Below are 21260 nucleotides of genomic sequence, written 5' to 3'. Positions count from 1 at the left end.
GTTCATTCCTAAGTTTTCTAACGCTGTTTAGGAAAGAAAGTGTATGGCACATCTGAACAAATCCTTCACTTTGGGAAACCCAGAGGTTGAAATTTAAATCTCGCTGGGCTCAGCTTTTTCCAGATCAATTCACAGCGACTAAAATCCACCTCCATCAAGTCAAATCCTATCCTCTTAGCTGAGATAAGCAGCTGAATTTTCTGTGTCACCACCAGGAGGCGAATCATAGCCTGCCTGGCACAGGTCAATAACTGTGTCTAAAAAACACCACGTTTAGTTCCAGCCTCTCATCCGTCTCCCCATTTATAATGCACCCGTCCCGGTGATACCTGGTGCCACTCTGCTTTCCTGCATGTTCACAATGTTTAGCCCACCCCTGTGGATACAACTGCCATTTCCTATGGCTGGTGATTGACTTTGATGACAGCTCCAGCCAACACTGACCCAGCCAGATAGCTACAAAGGAATATTCCACAGCGTGCTGAGGGGGCAGAGCTTATTTCATCTGTTTTCCAGGGATAATCACACTTGACCCTTATGTGGTGCTTTGGGTTCTGATTCAAACAAAGAAAGGATTCAATTCATGAGAGGCACCACCTAATACAGCAGCATGAGAACTGCCACCTTGGGGTAGATCAGTGAGTCCACCTGTTTCAGTTTCATGCCTAAGGAGTGGCCAATCCTTGATAGTCCAAGGGAAGAGATGGATACCCCCATGGAATGCACCTGGCCAACTGGAAAATGCTGCTGCACATGAGGAAATCTTCCTTCCTGACCCCTAGAGTTTATGCCTTGGAGCCTGAGATTTGTTTACCTCGCTGGGTTCTATACTGTACCTGCCCCCAGATGGTTCCTTCCGAGTTCTCCACTTGCTCCCACCGCAGCCTTTTGACACTCATGTGGCTGGACTCGCTCCTGCGATGTACGAGGCCCCGATGCAGCAGGGGGGGTGCGCATGGCACTGGTGGGGGAGGTGGGGGAGGGGGAGGGGGAGGAACTGGGTGGGAGTGACTCCCTAGGGTTTTGGAGAGTGGGGAGGAGATATTTCTTGTGGCTTCTGAGCTCAAAGTGACCTGTCTGGGGTCATGGAACTGCAGAGGGGGTGGGGGTGGAGGTGGACTGAGTGGGGGAGGGGGATGTGATCAGATAGGGTAGAGTAGGTCAGCGAGCTCCCTTCATCGCTGCTGCTCATGTACTCGCTGGTGCTGCTCATGTCATTGGTGACATAGCTGCCCTGGTCGTCATGGAAACTCATCTGATTTGGGGAAAAGAGAATGTAAGGACACCATGAGAAAAGCTCTATTTCCAGCCGCTGGGCACAAAAGCCCTGCAATGCAAAGAAGAGTGGGGTGAGCCCCCAGAAGTCCTAGTGCCTCGTGTGAGTGAGTGCTGCGCCCGTGTGCATTCAGCAGCCTGATGGCCACTCTCACACGAGCTAGGCTGACTGGAGAGCAGTAACGCGGGTGGAGATGACTTGAATTAACTCTACATGTCGTCAGGCCCTGCGGGAGCTCCCTACCCCAGGATCACAGTGCTTTGCTGGATAGCACAGAACTCTCCTGCATCGTCATTGTCCAGCTACTTCTGCAGGAGCCTCCCTGAGATAGATCCACTACGCTACTTCCTCCTGCTATCTAAGTCTGATGCGACTGTACCTCACTCATCGTCCCAACAGGGACCCACTCCAAGAGAGCCAAGGCAGATCCCTGAAGGCAGCCCTGCCCAGGTCCCCACGCTTACCTCCTCATAGTCATTCTCAGGTGTGAGGAAGTCATCCACCGTGGCAATCCTGTGTCCCAGCTGCTCACTCAAGGCATCCAGGAAGCGGTCTGTGTCCCGGCTGCGTGGGGGCCTGGAGAAGGTGAAGAGCTTCTTCCGTCGAGACAGGGGGCTGACAGTGTGGTCCATGTGCTGAGGGGAAGGGGTAGGGCTGCTGTCTAGGCTCACGTAGGGGTTGGACTCGGTGCTGCTGGGGGAGGGGATGCTGCTGTGTGGGTGGTAATAGCATTGCTGGGAGGGCACAGGGTCACTTTGCCAGGAGATGGTCAGCCCTGACTTCCGAACACCTGCAGGAAACAAAGTGTGCTACAGAATGGACATCTAAGTCTACATCTCATGTAAAAGCAGGGCTACAAACACTTCCTGGGGTCTAACGGGGATGCCTCGACTTCACTGAGCCACGGGTCACTAGAGCAAACTGTTTGGCGCTCGTGTCTGTGTACGATGCAGCAACCTTGCCATAGAAGTGCGGCCTGCAGAGATGATAGATCCCAGCATGCAGTGCTCCATCCTGATCTGAGCCGGAGCTTCTTGGATCAAACCAGAGCATGGCAAGTCCCCAGACCACTCCTCCCAGCTGAAGGTGAAGGTTGCCGGGGGTCACATTCTAGAACTCTGTGGGCCACATTAGACTCATCGGCTGCACCTTTGCCTCCCTTAGCGTACGGAGTGGCTGTGATGGGGTACACAGACCCCACGCTTACCAAGAAGGGGTTAATTAGAGCCTATGGGTTCAATCAGCCCTGCCCCACTACACCTGCGGGAGGGTTAAAAGGCAGAAAGCCCAGCTTAATAGTGGCTGACAGGAGAGGGAGTGGATCTCTTGTGCTAATTCCTTGAAAGAGGGCCTGGATGGGGCCAGGGAATATTTAGAGTCTGCCTGAAGGAAGGTCCGGCTGGGGGCAGGATGTAGCATCTAGCAGTTTCTAGACAGGTAGGGGCTGTTATACGTCACACAGCTGATGTGGTTTTCTTTTGGACCTGGGAGATTGTGCTTGTTGCCTGCCCAGGCCCTGCTTATGGCCAGAGTATGACCAAGGGAATCAACAGGCCCTTCTCCCCCAAAGGGAATGGCTCCCTGCAGTAAACCTGTGTCAGTTTCACCCTACTGAAGCCCACGCAGTAATCTGTCATGAGACCTCAAATCACTTGATCACAGGTGCAAAGAGAAATGTAACCTAATCCTGGGACTGTATAATTAGCACCAAACCTGCACGTTACGGGTCCTCATACCCACTAGAGCACATGAATTGCCTCCATCCCAGAACCAGGGGAAAGAAAGCCTCTACCTGCAGCGTTTGCCTGGTCTGGGACAGAGGGTGAATCTCTGTGTGTGGTGGCATTAGTCATTTTTGCAAAGCTGCTGATTAGGCGATTTTCTAACTCTGCATAGACAGCTGACATCTGAAAGCAAAAGGGAAAGAACAACCATAAGCGTTCATCTCTGGAAGTGTCTGAAAACCAGTGATGTAAAGGAGGAAGGCTCTGTGTCCCAACCCTGATCCCAACTGCTCTGTATTATTGATTGCATTAAGACTATTGCCCTTTTTTAAGGAATATTTTACACTAAGGGAAGATGCTTCCCTCTTTTCTGAATCTCACGCAGTTCTCTCTCCCTGATTAGGTTGTACCAAGGCTTTGAAAGAGGCCAGTACTGTTAAAGCAATTGACTGCCCAGGTAATTTGTTTAGAGAGTAGCTCTGATGAGGTGCTGAAGGGATTGTGTCAGGAAGGGAAGCAGATGCCAAGATGATAAATTTGCATGCAGCACCCTTAGCACCATTCCCTTGTTTATCTGCCTTCTGGTGTGAACATAAAACAAAGTCAAACTGTTCTGCTTCCCTATGAAGTCAAAATGTTATATATTCATCAGCAAGATGCTGCCCAGGAAAACTCCTCTCTCCCAGCCGCCACCTTCCTCACAGAAAACACACGTCGCCTGTGCCGGATACGCCCAAACAGCTGCACACATAGATAGCGAAGGTTCAAACCATTTTGGGGTTGGGAGTCTCTGGAAGGGATGTGCCATCACCCGCTTGCCTCTCTCCAGAGGTCAGTCGAATTGATACCTCCCCAGTGTCACTGTGACCTGCTGGGGAAGGAAAGAAATGCCACTGATGTCCCCTGTATGAGCATCCTTTGATTTCACTGCTGCCCACAGGTGCCCACTCCTCAGAGAAATGGGAACATCCACTCACAAGGGGGTAAGGGCCTGATCCCATCTTCCTTGTGGACCCAAATATCTCACTCCCTTCAGTGGACCCTTTGGATGCACAAGGATAGCTCACACTTTATGGACTGTACAGACCCCAAACCCTGAATGAATGATCAGGAAAATTACATATTTCCTGATGCACTGTTGGTAATTCGTTAAAAGCCTCATTTAAATTGGCATCTACACTGTAGTCCTGGGTCGCCCATTGTGGAAAATATTTGTGTAAAACAGGCAAATGTGCAAAAATATTTTAATTATGACACTTAACATAGAGACACCAGACATGACATGAGCAATTAGATATGGTTTAGTGATTGGAAGACAGGCCTAGCAGGAAGACACACCAGACTGCTAACTGCAATTCCAACAGCTACTCCTATGCTTGAGGACAAGACACTTTGCCACTCTGTGCCTCAGTTTCTCTGTTTATAAAATGAGGGTATTATTATTATTATTATTATTATTAACCTGCCTACGTCGCTGGGTTGATGTGCGGCTTTCTGTAATTTCTCACTGTTTGAAAGGTGCCTAGCCTTATTACAGTATAATCAATGATGCACTTTACTGGATTTTCAGCACCAGTTGTTCAGTGTCTACCACCATGTTGGGAGAAAGGAGCATTACCCAGTCTGCCAATAGGTATTTGTAATGTATCCATCATTGTGCTATCAATGCACCTTGTTACTGCCACACCAAAGGTGTTTTCCTTTTTCAATAACTCCTTGGATATTTTTTCATTAAGAAACTTCAACCTAGTTGTTATGTGCTGGACAACAGATGAATCCATAATCATTGCAAATGAAAAATCCATGCCACAGATTCTGAGCTGTCACCGGAATAAAGGCAGGAGCATGAACAGTGAGGGCGAGACAAGGTAAGGGCTGGAACTCACAGGGTTACAGTAGGTTAGGATGCAGATAGAACAGCTTTCCTAGGAAACTGCTCTGCTAGCAACAGGCTATAAGGCATATTCCTGAACTCATTTTCTTCTGTGCCAAATGTGTCAGAGTCAGGGTGTTTTTCCTGCAGATGTCATTAATAGCTGGACTTTGTCCATTCAGAGCAAATGGATCAAAGTCAGACCAGCTGTGAGCGGGTGGCATGCCACTGCTTTCTCGGAGATGTCCTGTTTGCACCAGGGTTGGATTTGGCCGTAGCGGTTGAGATAAAGATATCTGAGCTGAAAGGAAATGTCAGTCTCTCCATCTGCTCGTTGACATTTGGAAGAAGGCAGGGATTAAAAAGCGGCTCCTCCCTGACAGTCGCTCACCCGCGTTCTACATGGAATTGGGAGTCTGAGCCTGCTCTGAAGGGAAGTGGCCACGAGAGCCAATCACACTGTTAACCTCAGGCCAAAGAACCAGATCACAGGATTCCCAGGGGCTTCTTACTTCCTGCAGGAGTGAGAAACAGCCCAAGGGCCAGATCCCCATCCCAGCCCATCCCCTTGCGCTATAAAGGGATGCCCGATGGAGCAGAGCCAGCTGCAGGTGCGTGTTGGGGCAGAAGGGGACGTGGCCGGAACACTGGGTATGCCAGTGATCCCAGGCCAGCCGCATGGCCTCGGCAGGGGCACTGTAGCTTAATGCGTAACACCACCTTTGCTCCCCTTCTTGGGACCTGCGCTGCACATCTCCAGCTGGACCCAAAGGATCCGATCCAAAGGCTACTTACTTACAGGGACTGGAAACCTGGGGTCCTCACTCGGTCCCCAGCCCAAGTGCCCATTGCCTTCCATGAAGCTTGCCTGAGTAAATGCTGAGTAAGGCCTTTAGGCTTTGGCCCACTGAAATCAATAGGTGTTTTACCTGAGCGTGGCCTGAGTAAAGTCTGGATAAGGAGTTTAGGGTTTGCAGCTCAACAGGCAGGAATTCATCGGGCGCCCTGTTCTCATGAGGTTTCACCCACTTCTGCAAATCCTGCGAAGTTCAAAGAAGCCCCTTTTGTCACCCCTGACTAGTAATAAATAGCAGGCTGCTCCCATCTTCTACTTTAGATTCTTTGTCATCCTTGCCCTAGGAAAGCTTTTGCTAAACAAATCTTTGTGCAATAAAGAGCTGGAAATCTACTGGGTACGGGCTGTTCCCAACACTCTCCGTTGGATGTGGGACTAATCCACGGCAAATATTATTAGGACAACAGGTCACGCTTTCCTTCTGCCTTGGTTTTTCTGAAGGGCAGCTGAGGACGATATTTCTAACCTAACAGCTGCCAAACATCTGTCTGGAATGTGAGGCTTCCCTCTGGCTGAAGCAGTTGTCTTGGATTCCCTGCATTAATGTCAGGCACAGGAAATCCCCCTTGGCAGTAGGTTATTGGATTCTCCCCGTAGAAATGTCATAACTGGTGGCTCTGAGAGCACCCTCCTCTGACAGCTCAGTGATACGACAGGCCCTCTTATTGGTGACATGTCGCCTGAGGACTCAGGTTCCCATTTGTAAAAGCCCCATCATCCCCCATGTTAGGGGCACATTTACGTCAGAGGACTATGGCTAGTTATAGTGAGTCACATGGTGCTGAGAAGCCGATGAGTGAGAAAGCTCCACAGGCAGAATTCTATTCAGCGCTGGGTGCCAGCTGCTAAAGAGAGGTGGATTGGCTGTGACTGCGTGTCCAAACTATCAAGAGGGAGCTAGCAGAGAACTGGAGGGGGCGGGGTGTGGAACCAGCAGCAGTGTGATGATCTCCTGGGGAGAGCTGCAGGGATTTTAGGGTGCTGGAAGAGGCCCTACAGGACTGTTAGGAAGTTGCAGTTTTTCAGTGGGAGAGGGAATGTGGTGTTTGCTGAGAACAGAGGGGAGGCTATCGATCCCTCAGTGTTAACGAGCCATGACCCCCTTCAGAACCCACGTCTGTGGTTCCTGGGGACTTTCCAAACATCATTTTCAGGTGTAAGCCTGGGGAGGTCTGGAGAGGCACTGATGAGATTCAGAAAGCACTGTGGATCCAGACGGACAGAAGTGAGCCACATCGCTTAACGGTGCAGCAAGGCTTATCCCTGGAAGAGCCCCGGGGGAGAATGTGCAGAATGGTTTAGATTATTGCTAATCCACTGGCCTGGCAGCCCATGGTAATTCTGCGTAGCTGTCCTAAACTATGTCAGGGACCGTAAATAAATCATTTACAGCCTGCGCCCAGGCGGCTTTTACATTAGGACTTTCTGATGTCAAACAATTTGTTTCTTGCCTGAACAAAAGTGGATTTGCGGCCGAAGACTGTGATCCTGGCTCTCTACCGGCTTGTACCTGGTGCTGCTATTTTGACCGGTGCCATATCAGGGACTGAGCTGGAACAGAAGCTAGAAATCCTGACTCTTGGGTCTGTGTCTGAACAACCAGGCTACCTTGGGCCAGGATAAATGAGAAACAGCCGCAGGAGCTCTCCAGAAGGAATCTTAACAGAGCAACAGATTACTTACCTCCTGTCCCAGCTTCCTCAGGGCCTTGGGTTCGAATGCTTCCCCGAGACACTGAGGCCCCTCGAACTGAAGTCCGGTGCCGCTCCTCTGCCTCTGGCTCTGCTGCAGCTGCAAAGAGACTTTAAAAGTTATGGTCTGTCTTTATAAGATGCACCGGCTCCCAGTGCTCCTCACCTACCCGCTTTCTAGTCATCACAGGGGGACAACCCCAGGGACATTCAGGCTTGCAGCTGCTGTCGACCACAAAGTTCTGCGAGCCTGAAATCCACACACAACTGCCATGTGGGGACAGGCACCCAGCATGCATGGCTCATCGGGGATGGCTCCAGAAGGAAACAGCCAACCTTCTCTTTCTCTGCCTTCTAGGGATGGGCTCCTGGCATGCAAGCCAGTCTACTGCAGTGCTGCAAGGCAAGCTGTAAGGAGCATTCTCCCAAACCATGCGGTTGATGCTTGGGTTAGGTAAAATGATCTTAGCACTACATCGGAACCTAGATGCTGTGGTGTCAGTGCCTGACAGGCCAGCATTCAGACAGAGAGCCACGAAACATTACCACAGTGGAGATGACCATTTGGTTTTGAACCAGATCAGATGAGGACCTGCCCCAAATCTGAGAAGGTTTGGCCTTCATGTTCCCAAACATGGTTATGCCCACATTGTACTAGAGTACACGGAAAGTCACGTGAGCACAGATTGACCCTTTATGGAAGGGAGCACGTCCATCACTTCCTAATTGTCAGGGGTCTGAGTACCAGGAACTCCTGGTTTTAATCCTGCCCCTGAAACTATGTGGCCTCGGGTAAATCACTTCAATGACTTGTGCTTCATCCTCCCTCATCTGTAAAATAGGGCCAATAACACCTACTCCACATGGGGTATGCTTCAGTTACTATCTTTAAAGTGCTTCGAAAATGAAAAGTGTATGTCCAAACAATATTATGAATCCACTCAGAAGCCCAAATTCACATCAAATGACCTGAAGTAGATGCATATCTAATCTATCAATATACATGGGGAAAGAGCTAACTTTCAAACAGCATCACCTGTAAAATACATATCTGTGCATGCAAAAGAGTACAGACATGTACAGTGTGGCAGTTACACGTCTGTAGCACATCCATGTGCATATTTTACTTGTGCAAGTTAAACACCTATGTTTGAAAACTGCACCCATAGAACAGGAAAGGAAGAACCATTCTCTATCAGTGTTAAACTAAATTAAATCAGGCAACTGAAATCAAGAGTTCAAATCTGTCTTCTGACATGATTCTTGTGTTAATAATAATATCATTTAAAATCTTTATTTTGAATATTAGGGCCCAACTGCTTGGAATGCTCATGTAGAAATGTGCATGTTTGCTCACTTATTCTGAATGCACAAATGCAGTCATGTTAATTGTACATGCAAATTAGGTGAGCAAACACACGAGCATTTTTGCATGCACAATTCAGAACATTTGTGCCTAGACCGCAAGAGCTGCTTGTAAACAAAGATTGTGTATAAAAATGTGTGCCTCAAAAACCCACCCCCTTCTTCAAATTGGAAACTCCTGCAGTTTTAGCTGTGATGGGTTTAAAATAAACTTATCAGCAAAATGTAAATGATTTAAAACACAGAAATTTAAAAGTAATTAACCAATCTCGAGACAAAGATTAAAACCTTTCATTCTAAATTTACCCTCTGCCTTTTTGCTGTCTGAATCTGAAGCCCATAATCCACAGCAAACCACAGTTGGTTTGTATGTTGCCACAGCAACAATTGATAGGGACAAGGAAGAAGAGGTAGGTACGGACTCCGGCACTGCAGGATGCAATGTGATTTGCTAATGCCACCCTAAATCTCTGTAACAGAACAAAACCTCCTAGGCAGAGGCCTCAATGGCTGGAATGAAGCATGTTTCTCACTTTCTTTGTGTGATCTTTTGATGGTCCTTAATTTTAACTGAACCTTAATTGTTGATGATGTCAGGGGAGAAATTGCATCCATTACTTACCTTTGATTGTCTTACCTGCACTCTGCCCACTAAGCCATTCATCTACTCTTGGGACTTCTATCATGCTAAGCTTCTGAGCAGCTTTCAGAGAGCCATCATTTTTTAAGACAACCTGCCACAAAAATATTTCTTTCCCCCAAATATGGAGTTTCCTCCCAAAATTACCCTAGTCCAAGGTGCAGGAAGAGCGGTCTTCTGTCCAGGACCAGGCACACAGGTTTAAAGAAGATGAAAAGTGAATGATCAAGGCTAGAAACAGAGGGCCCTGATTCTGCACTGCCCTATACCCTGGATAGTCATTTACACCTGTGCAAAGTGGATGTACAACACTTCCATTCAGATCAGGTAGCATTTGACACCTAATCTGAACAGGTGTGAGTGACTTGACTATACAAGGTGCAAGGCAGGGGAAAATCAGGCCCCAGAGCTTTGTCCCATTCAAGAAAGGCTGGCAAGCCACCCTTTCCAATGAGACTGCACCACTTTTTTCTAGCCTGACACAACACAAGATATCCAACCCCAACCTCCACTAATCTTAGGCAGTGCTGCACAACATAATAACATGCAACAAGCCCTGATCCCCAGGGAAGTTATGAGACACAGTATGCGTTATATCAGAATACAGGAGCTTTCCTCTCACCTGCCACCGACTTGTAACCAAGGAACCTGGCGATCTTTTGCTGGCAGTGCTCCTGCTCTTCGTATGTCAATAGCTGATAGATAAACTGCCAAATGACCTGCTTAGCTGGTGTGTCCAGCACGGGGTACACATCCACTATGAGAGTATCGATGTTCCTGCACAGTTGAAAAGAGAAGGCAAGACAATGATCGCATACTTTTGCGACAGGATTCCTTCCCGTGAAATCTCCTTTGTGTTTCATCCCTTTCTGCCCTACATCTAACTGAGATGTCAGCTCGTGTAGGCAGAGCCGTGTCTCTTATTTGTCTGTGTAACTGTACTGGGCCCTTTATAAGCAAGAATTGTCAGCCCATCTGGCACTGGTACTTGTCACTTTAAAGCAACAGAATTCTGGGAAATGTAGTTCTGCAGTTGGTACTAATGAGAGGCACAATCCCAGAGCATGTGACTCAGGGATCATGTGATGGCCAGGCTATAAAAAGCACTGCTGTTCTAGGTCAGTGTAGTAAGGATGAGATAAGATTTAGGGCTGAGGCTCTGCCCGATCAGAACTAGGGAAACAGTCCTGGAGAGATTACTGGAAAAGACTTGGGAGGAGGCTTAAAAGTGGGCAGAAGGAGGAGAATGCCTAGGGAGAAGTAAGATTTGGATAGGCAGTAAATAGGAAGTAACCCAGGGCAAAGTGAAGTAGGGGGTTCTGAGTGGAGAAGTTAAGATCCTTCAGCTACAGCCTGCAGGGAAGGCGGGACTGAATCTCCCCAATGGTGCCGTGTAAAGATGGTGTAGAAAGGATCATTAAGCTGGGGAGAGGATGAATAAACTGATTGACTCTTTAGCCTGAAAAGGGCAACCCTGCATCAGTGGAAGGGAACTCCCTATGTAGGGCCAGATTCTGCTCTCTGTCATGCTGGTTAAAATCATGAGTAACTTCACTGATTTCTTAAAAGCCCAGACTGTATTTTGCATGTGGTAGCAAAGAATTCCTGGGAGAAAGGGTTAAGATACTAGTCCATCCCAGTGCTATGTTCACCTGAAACATGGAAGCTGTTTACATTAGTGGGAAACCTAAAAGACTAGGAAGAAGCAAAAAGTTACCCAAAATTCTGAACTTCGCAAGCTTCAAGGTTCATTTCCAGCTTTGAGCAAAGGCCAAGATTGTTCACTATTCTGGCTACCTACATCCCTGGCACAGCACCTGAGACAGGAGACAATCATACTTTGTCTATCTCAAGCACATGTTCCAGTTAAGGATCTTCGGGGGGTTATTAGCGTTAATTAATGAGCCCACCCTATTCCCCTGTGAGGTAGATACTACCCCTATTTTACTAAAGGGTTAGCCAGTGTTTGAGGTGAAGTGACTTGTCCACAGTCACTCAGCAAATTGATGGCAGGGGCAAAAACAAAAGTGGGGGGTCTGGACTACCAGTCATCTGCACTCATCTCCCTAGAGATGCTGAGAATGGAAGCACTGTATATTCATGGCTTGAGATTTGCAGTCCTCATTACAATCATTGTCAGACAAGGGGACACTGGAATTATAACGCCTGGTGTGTTAGTCTGTGACAGGCAGTGTTACGTTGTACAGCTCTGACCTTTCCAGTGTTTTAGCATGTAACTGAGCAGCTAATTCTGTTTTGCTGACCATCATTTTCAAACAACCCTGGCAAACTACACACAAATGGTATCAATTGAGAGCATAGGAGGTGCCACAGACTTGATGGACTAATGATCTAATTGGCTATCTCCCTGTCTCCTGCAGTGGCCTAGAGCTGCTGTATCAGAAGGATGAGCCACAGGTGCAATGCAGCACCTGGGAGATGAAGTGTTAGACTCATTACCTTTAATATCTACAGACACAATCCTGCTACCACTGAAGCCAAGGGCAAAACTCCAATTCAAGTAGGATCAGGCCTAGAGGCTGCAAAACTGCTTATTGTTAATGACTGGCATCCAAATAAAATGCAGAATACAACATGCTCTGCTCCATCAGGGAGTGCGTGACCAGGGAATCCAGAGTTCAAAGCTTAATCAGGGCAGGATTAGCAGGGCTCATTCAGCCAGTGCCCAGGCGCTAAAAGGCATCTAATCAGGCATGGAATTCTGAGCTCTGAAATGCTGCCAAGTAAGGACCTGATCCTGCATGCCCTGACATAGGGGGTAACGCTCCCACTGATTTTAGTGAGTGCACCATTGTGCCCCGAAAGTTAAGAAGAAACTAAGGGGAAGTGCTGTGAACAGTTATCTGTGCATTTGTATTTAGTAGCTTATACCACCATGGACAGTCCCTCTTCTTCCATAGGGCTAAATTCTGAAAGCTTCACTCAGAACTCCCAGTGAAATCAATGGGCCAGTCAGCTCCCTACTCCATTTGTACTCAGTCCTTCCTCAGGCAAAGCTCCCAGTGCAGTCACCAGGAGTTTGCCTGACTAACTCTGGGTAGGAGTTCAGGATTTGGCCCCCAGTATTTACACTTGTAAACCTGCCATAGTAAATAATATCTAGTGGGAGGGAGAGGGAAGCCAGGCTCCTTTTCGCGGTGAATGCCAGGGCTCTAAGAAAGATGGTCCTGAGCCGCCCATCCGGGGACATTATCATTCCTAATATTCAAATATCAGGCCTGATGATGGTTTTATCAGCATTGCTTGGAAAAGGTTAAGGATCAAGTGTAAAAAGAAGTGCATTATTGAAGCTCTCAAGGCCTCCACAGGATCAGTTTCAAGGCCTGCAGCAGGGCAAAGGGGATGTATTCAATTACAGGAAGAAAAGTTTGCCAGCTGGAGGCATTCTTGTGCTGAGGCCAAGGGAATGCATTAGTCAAAATGCTGAAAGGAGCAATAAGAGAGGAATAAAACACAATGGACATTAAATAAACGGGGCTGACTGTAAGAACAGGCTGTGCTGTTAGCCCGGGTCTGTCCAGACAGCCAGAGATGCATGAAAAGAACAAGGTCTTTTTTTATGTTGGATTAGGGGACAGTTATGGGTGAAGCTCCCAAGATAAAAGGTTTGGATGATTCTCTGACCCCCCGTGGGCTGGGCATCTGGCCAGACGGGGCTTCCATCCTTTTACCTCGGTGCTTTCTCTGATGGATATGTACAGGATAAGTATGGAATACAGATCAGTGCCCAGTGGATGCTCATCCCATGTAGAAGGGAAACTGCGCCTCATGTTGCCTTCTGGCACCTTTTCTAGCTACTGCTTCTACAGCAGCCCTGCGTATCGCAGCAAGGAAGCAATAGCCACATCTCATCCAGAGCGACAGTCACTGTGATGCAGGGGCCCACGGAGAGTTGGGGAATAGAGCCAAGAAAGCAAGGAAATCTCAGCTGAGTTCTTTACAGTGTTCTGGGAAGATCCCTTCCAGATCCCTGACCAGGCCTTATAACAACTCAAAGAATCCATCCCAGGTTTACTCTGGGACCAGGCATGATGGGAAAGAACAAAAAATTTAGGGCTTGATCCTGCCAGGTGTTAAGCACTCAGAGAGGTGCTGAGTGACTTCAACTCTCCATTGAAGTCAATGGGCACTGAGGGCACTCAGCATTTTATAGCATCAAGTCCTTAATTACCATAATCAGTACTGTGCAGGTATCCAGGCAATGCTGATACGGTCAATAAAGCCAATGTCTGCTCCAATATCAAGGCTCAGTGCTTTGATTCAAGAAGCAGATTGTAATCAGGGACACCACCCCCACCACCCCAAGCAACTAAATGAACGGCGCAGTTAATAAGTTACCGATGCTGGAAAAAGCCTTCCAGTGCTTTGCAGATGGTGTAGCGCTCAGGCGGTGTCAGCAGATGTTCCAGCTGTTGATTGAAGGTCCTTCCTTGGATCTTGATGCTAGAGGGAAGTATCTCTGCCACCCATTGCAGGGAAGTGAGGGCTGAAGAGGGGTTCGGGGAGTCTGCAGTCTCAGGATCTGCAGCACATGGGCACAAAGGAAAAAGATTATTAAACGGATAAAGAACAGGAGGCAACACAGAATCTTAGCATCAGGTTTAGAAAGACTGCAGCTGAATCTAGTTTCAGCCATGGTACCTCTGGGGGAAGCTGCACTCCAGAATGAAGAGGGGAAGTGATTTAAAGAGCTGGGAATGATTGCAGCAACTCTGATGGCAGAGGAAGCCCTCAGCCCTTGGGGGAGGAACTACCTTTCATCTTTGTCCAGTAACTCTCTGGCTAACTCAGGAGCAGTGTCAGGCTCAAACCAATATGTGAAATTTGATGGGAAGCATAGGAGAAACCTGGCAGATTCCTCCACCAGGTTCAGTGGATCTGAAGAACCTGAACCTCACCCCACGAGCCCCACCATGCACTGACGTACACTGACATGGCAAATTCAAGAGTAAAGTCCAGGTTTTCTGTTCTGTCTACCTGCTGTGCATTTCTTCTTTAGCAATCTTACCAACTGGAAAATGGACAGTCCCTTCTTCCACAACCAGGGTAGGCATTGCCCCACTGCCCTGCAACATGGACACCACCTTATCATGGGAGCAATTCCTGCAGAGCCAGACAAAGAGAGCCACATAAACAACACTTTCAGAGTCTGCACTGCACCCACCATTTGTGACATGGGCATCTTTGAAGTCTCCTAAGGATGAAAAGAATTGACAAGAAAAGTAGGACTCGTCTCTCAGGAACAGAACCAGTCTGGGAGGGACCCCCAGACAAGAGCACAATGGCAGGAGTTTGACGGCTGCACCCCACTGATGTAAAACAGAGAAGATCACAGCTGCCTTCATCTTAATGACAGAGACTATAAGTCAGCATGCCGCTCAGACCAAGGTGGAGTATGGTACTTTAGCTCTATTCTCCCTAGGCTGAAGCTCTGTCTGAGAGATGTAGGAGCAAATTCTGCTCATGGTTACATCTATCCCATGCAGAACAGAATCTAGCTTGATAGCAGCAGTGGACCGCATTGTAGAACTTTTGTGGAATGTTCTCAGCCACGCCTGCCGTTTGGAATAGCTACAGAGCATGTCTGTGGAGGGAGCCAAGGAGTCTGTCATGGCCAATGATGCAGGCACTTCTGCAGCCCATGCTGACAGACTCCTTAACGGATCTTTCCATCTCACATGATGCACTTTCACAGAGCCTCGTCCCCTGCTTCTCTTTCTACAGAAAGAGGAGATCCAAAATGAGGGCGAAACACATTTTTCCTGCTGGTGGTACAACCATTTTGGATAAAGTACAAGCAGATCCGAGACACAGTTTGCCAAAATCCAGGATTGGAGGGTTATCTACAAATAGGTCTCATCTATTTTCTGGGGATGCTGAGTCAGCCAAAAGCTTGCTGGATCAGCTGAAAACTGAGAACTCAGGAACCAGTCAAAGAAGCATTAGATGTTTAACCTTTAAATATTAATCTCTCTCTTACCAGGCAGACTGTTCTAGCACTTCACTTCTGCTTATTATACAGTAAGATTTAACCCTAGAATAAATGCTACTGTCATGGTGTTAATGGGAAACAGAGCGAGGCCAGCTTTGGTGTGGTTGGAGTGTTGTTTTTTTCTACTTGGTTGTGCAAATATTAGATGGAGAAAAGTAGTTCTAGATGGAATAGTACTGTCTGTGTAATTTTATGCTCAGGATCCTGTTCCAGGGGTGATTCATGAATTGGTTTGTACATTGTCCCTGCCATACCTTTTAAACATCTGGAACTGAACTGACATTGATTTGAGTCAGGGGTTCCAGGATTGTTACATTTAAGAGTTGTATTATTTATAGCATTTCATGCATTATGCATGGCTATTGGCACAGTGAACTGTAAGTAAACGAAGTGAAAGGAAGGCAAGGAGAGGGTCTGGAATGTCAGTTTTACAGAAATGATAATAAAACAAAAAGAGATATTTGCATGAGGCCAGGATCACTGCACAGACATCTGTGCCTGCATATATATATATATATATATATATATATATATAGTATATCACACGCACACTTTGCACAAAAGTACCCCACACACCCTACATAAATAGCCACTTAGTGCACATACCTATCATTTCCTTTCTCATCTTTTGCTCACAAACTTTCACATCTCCAATGTTCATTAACACCGTTAGACGTCACTATTTCACACTATCCTGGGTTCTCATAAGAACAGCCATACTGGGTCAAACCCAGGGTCTATCTAGCCCATATTCTGTCTTCTGACAATTGCCAGTTCCAGATGCTTCAGAGGGAATGAACAGAACAGGGCAATTATCGCGTGAGTCTTCCCTGGCCATCCAGTCCCAGCTTCTGGCAGTCAGAGATTTAGGGACAGCCTGAGTATGGGGTTGCATCCATGACTGTCTTGGCTAATAGCCACTGATGGACCTATCATCAATGGGTTTATCTTTTTTGAAGCTAGTAATACTTTTGGCCTTCACAATATCCCCTGGCAATGAGTTCCACAGACTGACTGTGCATTGTGTGAAGAAGTACTTCCTTATGTTTGTTCTAAGCATCATCATTTGAGCCATTTTGCAGAGATAGTTTTAACAGCCAGCATCTTACCTCATATCCAGCCCATTAAGAAATAAGATTCGGTCTCCAGCTTTGAGAGCAGCCTTCTCAGCTGGGCTCCCTAAATATAAGAGGAAATGAAATATGTCGTTTAGCTGTACTGGTCTTTTAGTGTGGGATGCATTAGGGCTGCCGACAAAGTGACATAGAATCATAGAAGATTGGGGTTGGAAGGGACCTCAGGAGGTCATCTAGTCCAACCCCCTGCTCAGAGCAGGACTAACCTCAGCTAAATCATCCCAGCCAGGGCTTTGTCAAGCCGCAGCTTAAAAACCTCTAAGAATGGAGATTCCACCACCTCTCTAGGTAACCCATTCCAGTGCTTCACCACCCTCCTCGTGAAAAACTTTTTCCTAATATCCAACCTAAACCTCCTCCACTGCAACTTGAGACCATTGTGCCTTGTTCTGTCATCTGACATGCAGATTGTGGTTATGGGTACAGTTACAGTTACAAGGGACCTCTGCTCAGAGGAAAGTTGGTCTGTTGAAAGAATGACTTCACTAGAAAAGGCCCCATTCATAAAGGTACTCTGGGGCAAAGCAGCTTGACAGCATCAAAGGGACGAGAGTTTATGCTGAAGCAATAAAAACAAATAATGGTTCTGGCAACCATTCAAACTAGATCTTGGGTGTAAAGCTCAACATCACCCAGTAACATCAGGTTTCCTTACCAGGCAGGACAGACTCAATCCACACTGGGGCATGTCCACGTAACGTGAAGCCAAAGCTTTTGCTGCCTTTATAAACTCGAACAGTTCTGCATGAGGAAAATCAAAACCCAAAAGGAATTAAATCAAAATCCAACGAGTATCTGGTTCCTGTTGCACACTCCCTTCCTCCATCACAGCACGTTTTGCATGGGGATATCTTGGGAGAGGGGTGAGAGGATTATTGAACTAGGACCATCCAGCCCATTCAACACCCACACAGATTCTTACAAGATACCCCAGAAGGACCTTTTTCACACCAGATTTCACTAAAATTGAGTTGGGTGCCCCTTTTTAGGGTGGATATAAACTGATGACTTTTTTTTTTAAATAAAATTTCAAATTTTTTAAAATTTAAACTGGACTTTAAAAATTTAAATAATAGTTTTTGATTTAAATTAAATGCAGGTGTTTTTTTTAAACATAAACCTATTTAAAAATTAATTTTAAAACTGTCAAACAATGTTAAGGCCTAAACTTATTATAATCTATTTAAATCATTACAATTAAATACAGAAAAATAAGCCTTACATGTTTGCTGCCAAATTTTAAAGAAAGTTCCACAGAGTCCCTGGCTAAGCACCTGAACCAGAGTTTATAGAAGCGCTAAACCTGCTTGGGTGGTGGCATGTAATAGAACTCACATCACTCTGAGATCCTGCAAGCTTGCTAACTGCCACCATGCCCCAGGGTAATACCAGGATTCCTCACAATGTGAAGCACTTGAAAGAGCCATTGGACTCAGTTGCTCTGTCTCCCCACGCAGGCAGGCCCAGTTCAAGTATCTCCTGGGCCCTCTGCAGACCATCTGATTGCCCAGACCACACCTCCCGTGTAATCATTCACCACCCTCTCCAGCCCCCACTGCACTGGAGAAGCAAGCTGGAGAGGAAAGGAAACGTAATCTGGAGGAGGAGACAGTGACAGTGACTAGGGGCAAACTGTAATTATAGCCCGTCTGAGAGGGAGAGCAAGAAGTGACAGCAGCTGAGAGAGCTGGCGATGGAGCAGGCAAGGAGACAAGAGAGGAACTCCTTCAGACAGTGCTTAATTTGTGCCAGGAATGAGCCCTGGCACTTCTAGTCTTGGCAGTTCACAGTCCTGGCATCTTTGGCCTTCCCACGTCAGCTATGAAAGGAAAAAAATCGCTTGATCCCCAGCACCTCTTTCATTACAAATTAAGCACTGCCTCAGCCGTACATCAGATGTCCCCATTGCTCCATCCTCAGTCCATCAGCGAGAGGGCCAGTGCAAGGACATTGTGGTGCTTGGTGCTCTATGAATACCTCAGCTAATTAGCTAGCTAAAGAGTGTCTCCAGAAAGTTGTGGAACACTCTCAGGCGCTGGTGAACAGCACAGCTTGCCCACTCACTCCTTACATGGGGGTGTCTCACACTGAGGTCCCCTGCCGCCGCTTTACAGCAGGTCAGAAACAGCCCTGCCTCTGCTCTTCAACTGCTCCTGGATTCAACTGCCTCAACTGGGACATCCAAGAAATCAAGGCTCACCAAAGCGGTGGCCACGTGAGAAAATGTTGGCCATTGTTCCCAACCTTTCTCCCATTGAAGCCAAAGGCAAATCAGTTGATGAAATATGGGCAGGGAATTACTGAAATCAGTGACTTAAATCTCTGATCTTACTCATGATTTAAATCAGCAATCAGAAAATCTTGATTTAAATCATCAATTTTAATCACGTTTTGCATTTATATCTTTCAGTTATTTTCCTAAAGAGAGGCTGATACTCATTGGTTGGTAACCATTAAAACATGTTGATTTACTACTCAGTACAACCTTTACACTAAATTTGCTGCTTTTTTTTGCTAATCAGGAGGATACACTATATATTTACACATCTATTTAAGCAGTTACATAGCTTAACGCCCATTTATTCAGATTCTAAATTTTTACATTTTTTATTATGTTAGAAAATGATGAATGATGCATTTCTTTTTTTACCAAATTATGATTAATTTCTTACTTGCAGTTTGTGTCAAGTTATATTTGATGGAAATTCAAGTTCAATTTAAAATGCACATAAACAGCATTCAATTTTTTTATTAAATAAAAGAACTACTTTAAATATGCTAATTACATAAAAATACCAAAAATTGTACAACACATGTTTTGCATTTAAAACGAACTTATTTATTAAACAAAGGAAGTTATTATCTGAAGTTAGTGAACTGAACTGACTGTTTCTGGTCACCGTGTCCTTCAACGTTTTAGAACAAGTAGATCTCATCCTTTCACCCAGTTTTTAGTCATAGAATGGAAGAAGAAAACTGCTTTTTCAATGCCCAGTTGGTTTAACTTTGAATGAACTAGTCGAATAAACTGAAGCGAAGAAAATATTCTCTTGGCACCTACAGAACAGGAAAGTGCTGGCCCTGGAACCCACATGATTGAACTGTCTGTTCTGGAGCCATAAAAGTTGTCTTTAATACCAATTGAAACTTTCTGGAAGTTAAAGCTTAGCATGCATTACATGAGATCTTTTGGTACAGAGCAGATGGGGGACTGAGGAGAGAGGAAGAGATGCCAGCAGCAGCAAGAGCAGCTCAGGTCTTGGAAGGAGAGTCAGAACATCCACTCCAGCTCTCCTCGGGAAATTTCCTTTCTAAGCAATTAATTAACAAAGGTATAAAGGTGCAATTTAGCCCCACAGAAACACTGTATTCTTAACATGAAGACATGCAGACACGGTCAACTAAGGATGCAAATACCAAGGGGGAGGAAGAATTACTTGAGGTGATACTAAGATTAATCGAGCAAGGAAAATTAGAAGTGAGCATTAAAAAGTCTCCTGGGGAGGTTTGTGGAATTGTCTTGGGGAAGTGGTGGAAGCTCTCTCACTGGGATCACTTAAAACGAGACTGGAGAGAGCTCTAGAAAGCTTGTTATAGGGACTGACCTGCACTGGCAGGGGAGGGACTGCATGGAGTTTTGATTAGTTCCATCTTGGGCTTCTGGGCACCAGACTTTGCCCTGACTTCCATGAAGTTGCACCTGATGTAAATCAGGGCAAAATTTAGTTTGCCGCTTCTGTGAAATACAAGAAGGATGCAAGAGCCAGGGGGGATCTGTGACGTAACCCTTCTTGGGTGGTACCAAGGCCTCACTCCAACCTGCCAGCAACATTGTCTTTGTAATAAAACAACCCTGATCTCAGGGCTCCCCTGGACAGGGCAGGATGGGGCTTTTCATGCCTTTTGCTTAAGGCAAGACAGTTTGGGATTGAAAATGCTGAATGGTCTGAACCGGCCCAGCACTCTGGTATTGCTATGGTACGTCTCCTTACAGTTAGCATAAGCCTGAGATTTGAACTCAGTTCCTTGCTCTGGCCTGGCAGGAACCGGGGGAACCATGGTGGCTATGTGCTGGGACCCAGAGCGACAGTACCTTGTGTCAATCTGGAGACACTTCTGGTCACTTCTTTAGGCACAGTGTTCACAAGCTCTGGAGAGAGCCACATCCATCCCTGCTCAGCCAGGGGAAGTGCCAGTCACACTGAGACTGGGAAGGAGGGAGTCAAAGTTACTCAAGAAGGGAGACCTCAAGACAGCCAGAGAAGTGTGGGAGGCTCCTCTACATCTGAGGAGGGAATGGTCTGGTCCCAACTCGCAGGGAATCCTGCCTGCAGAGGGATTTGTTCTGTGGTTTTGCCCATCAGTAAGACACTGGTAGGAGTGTAACCAACGTAAGCCTCTCATGGTGGCTTCACAGCCAGTCCCGTAGGAAGACTCACCAGCTGTGATTCCAACAACAAACACGTTCTCTTGCTAAGTACGAAGTGAGATCAGAAGGGAAGGGAAGGGAACACATCCTGCTAGTCATTGGGGAATGGCTCAACCAGGATCCTTGAGGTCTCCAAGCATGCCAAGATCGAGCCACATGCTGCCACGGAAATGGGTGTTTCAGACCTCTCATCCCTTCCCCCAGTTTCTGCTACAGCTTCTAGTGGCCTCCCACAGATAGTGCTGAGGTGTTCCCAG

General features: G+C 46.7%; 1 protein-coding gene across 1 annotated transcript in view; it reads right to left on the bottom strand.

The window, feature by feature from the left end:
• GRID2IP (Grid2 interacting protein) overlaps positions 1 to 21260 on the bottom strand; it is an 87770-nt gene that overhangs the window by 13179 nt on the left and 53331 nt on the right. Inside the window, 11 exon segments of the mRNA XM_067534328.1 lie at positions 837 to 1138; positions 1141 to 1255; positions 1741 to 2066; positions 3069 to 3183; positions 3771 to 3871; positions 7413 to 7520; positions 10048 to 10202; positions 13785 to 13968; positions 14455 to 14549; positions 16548 to 16617; positions 17230 to 17315. Coding sequence (XP_067390429.1) covers positions 837 to 1138; positions 1141 to 1255; positions 1741 to 2066; positions 3069 to 3183; positions 3771 to 3871; positions 7413 to 7520; positions 10048 to 10202; positions 13785 to 13968; positions 14455 to 14549; positions 16548 to 16617; positions 17230 to 17315 — 1657 coding nt within the window.

Source organism: Emydura macquarii, unplaced genomic scaffold (assembly GCF_026122565.2).
Source record: "Emydura macquarii macquarii isolate MOO-44397 ecotype Brisbane River unplaced genomic scaffold, CSIRO-AGI_Emac_v2 contig_3390, whole genome shotgun sequence".
Taxonomy (NCBI): Eukaryota; Metazoa; Chordata; order Testudines; family Chelidae; genus Emydura; species Emydura macquarii.
Note: the sequence above shows the minus strand (reverse complement) of the source record. Positions and strands in the feature narration are given on the sequence as shown.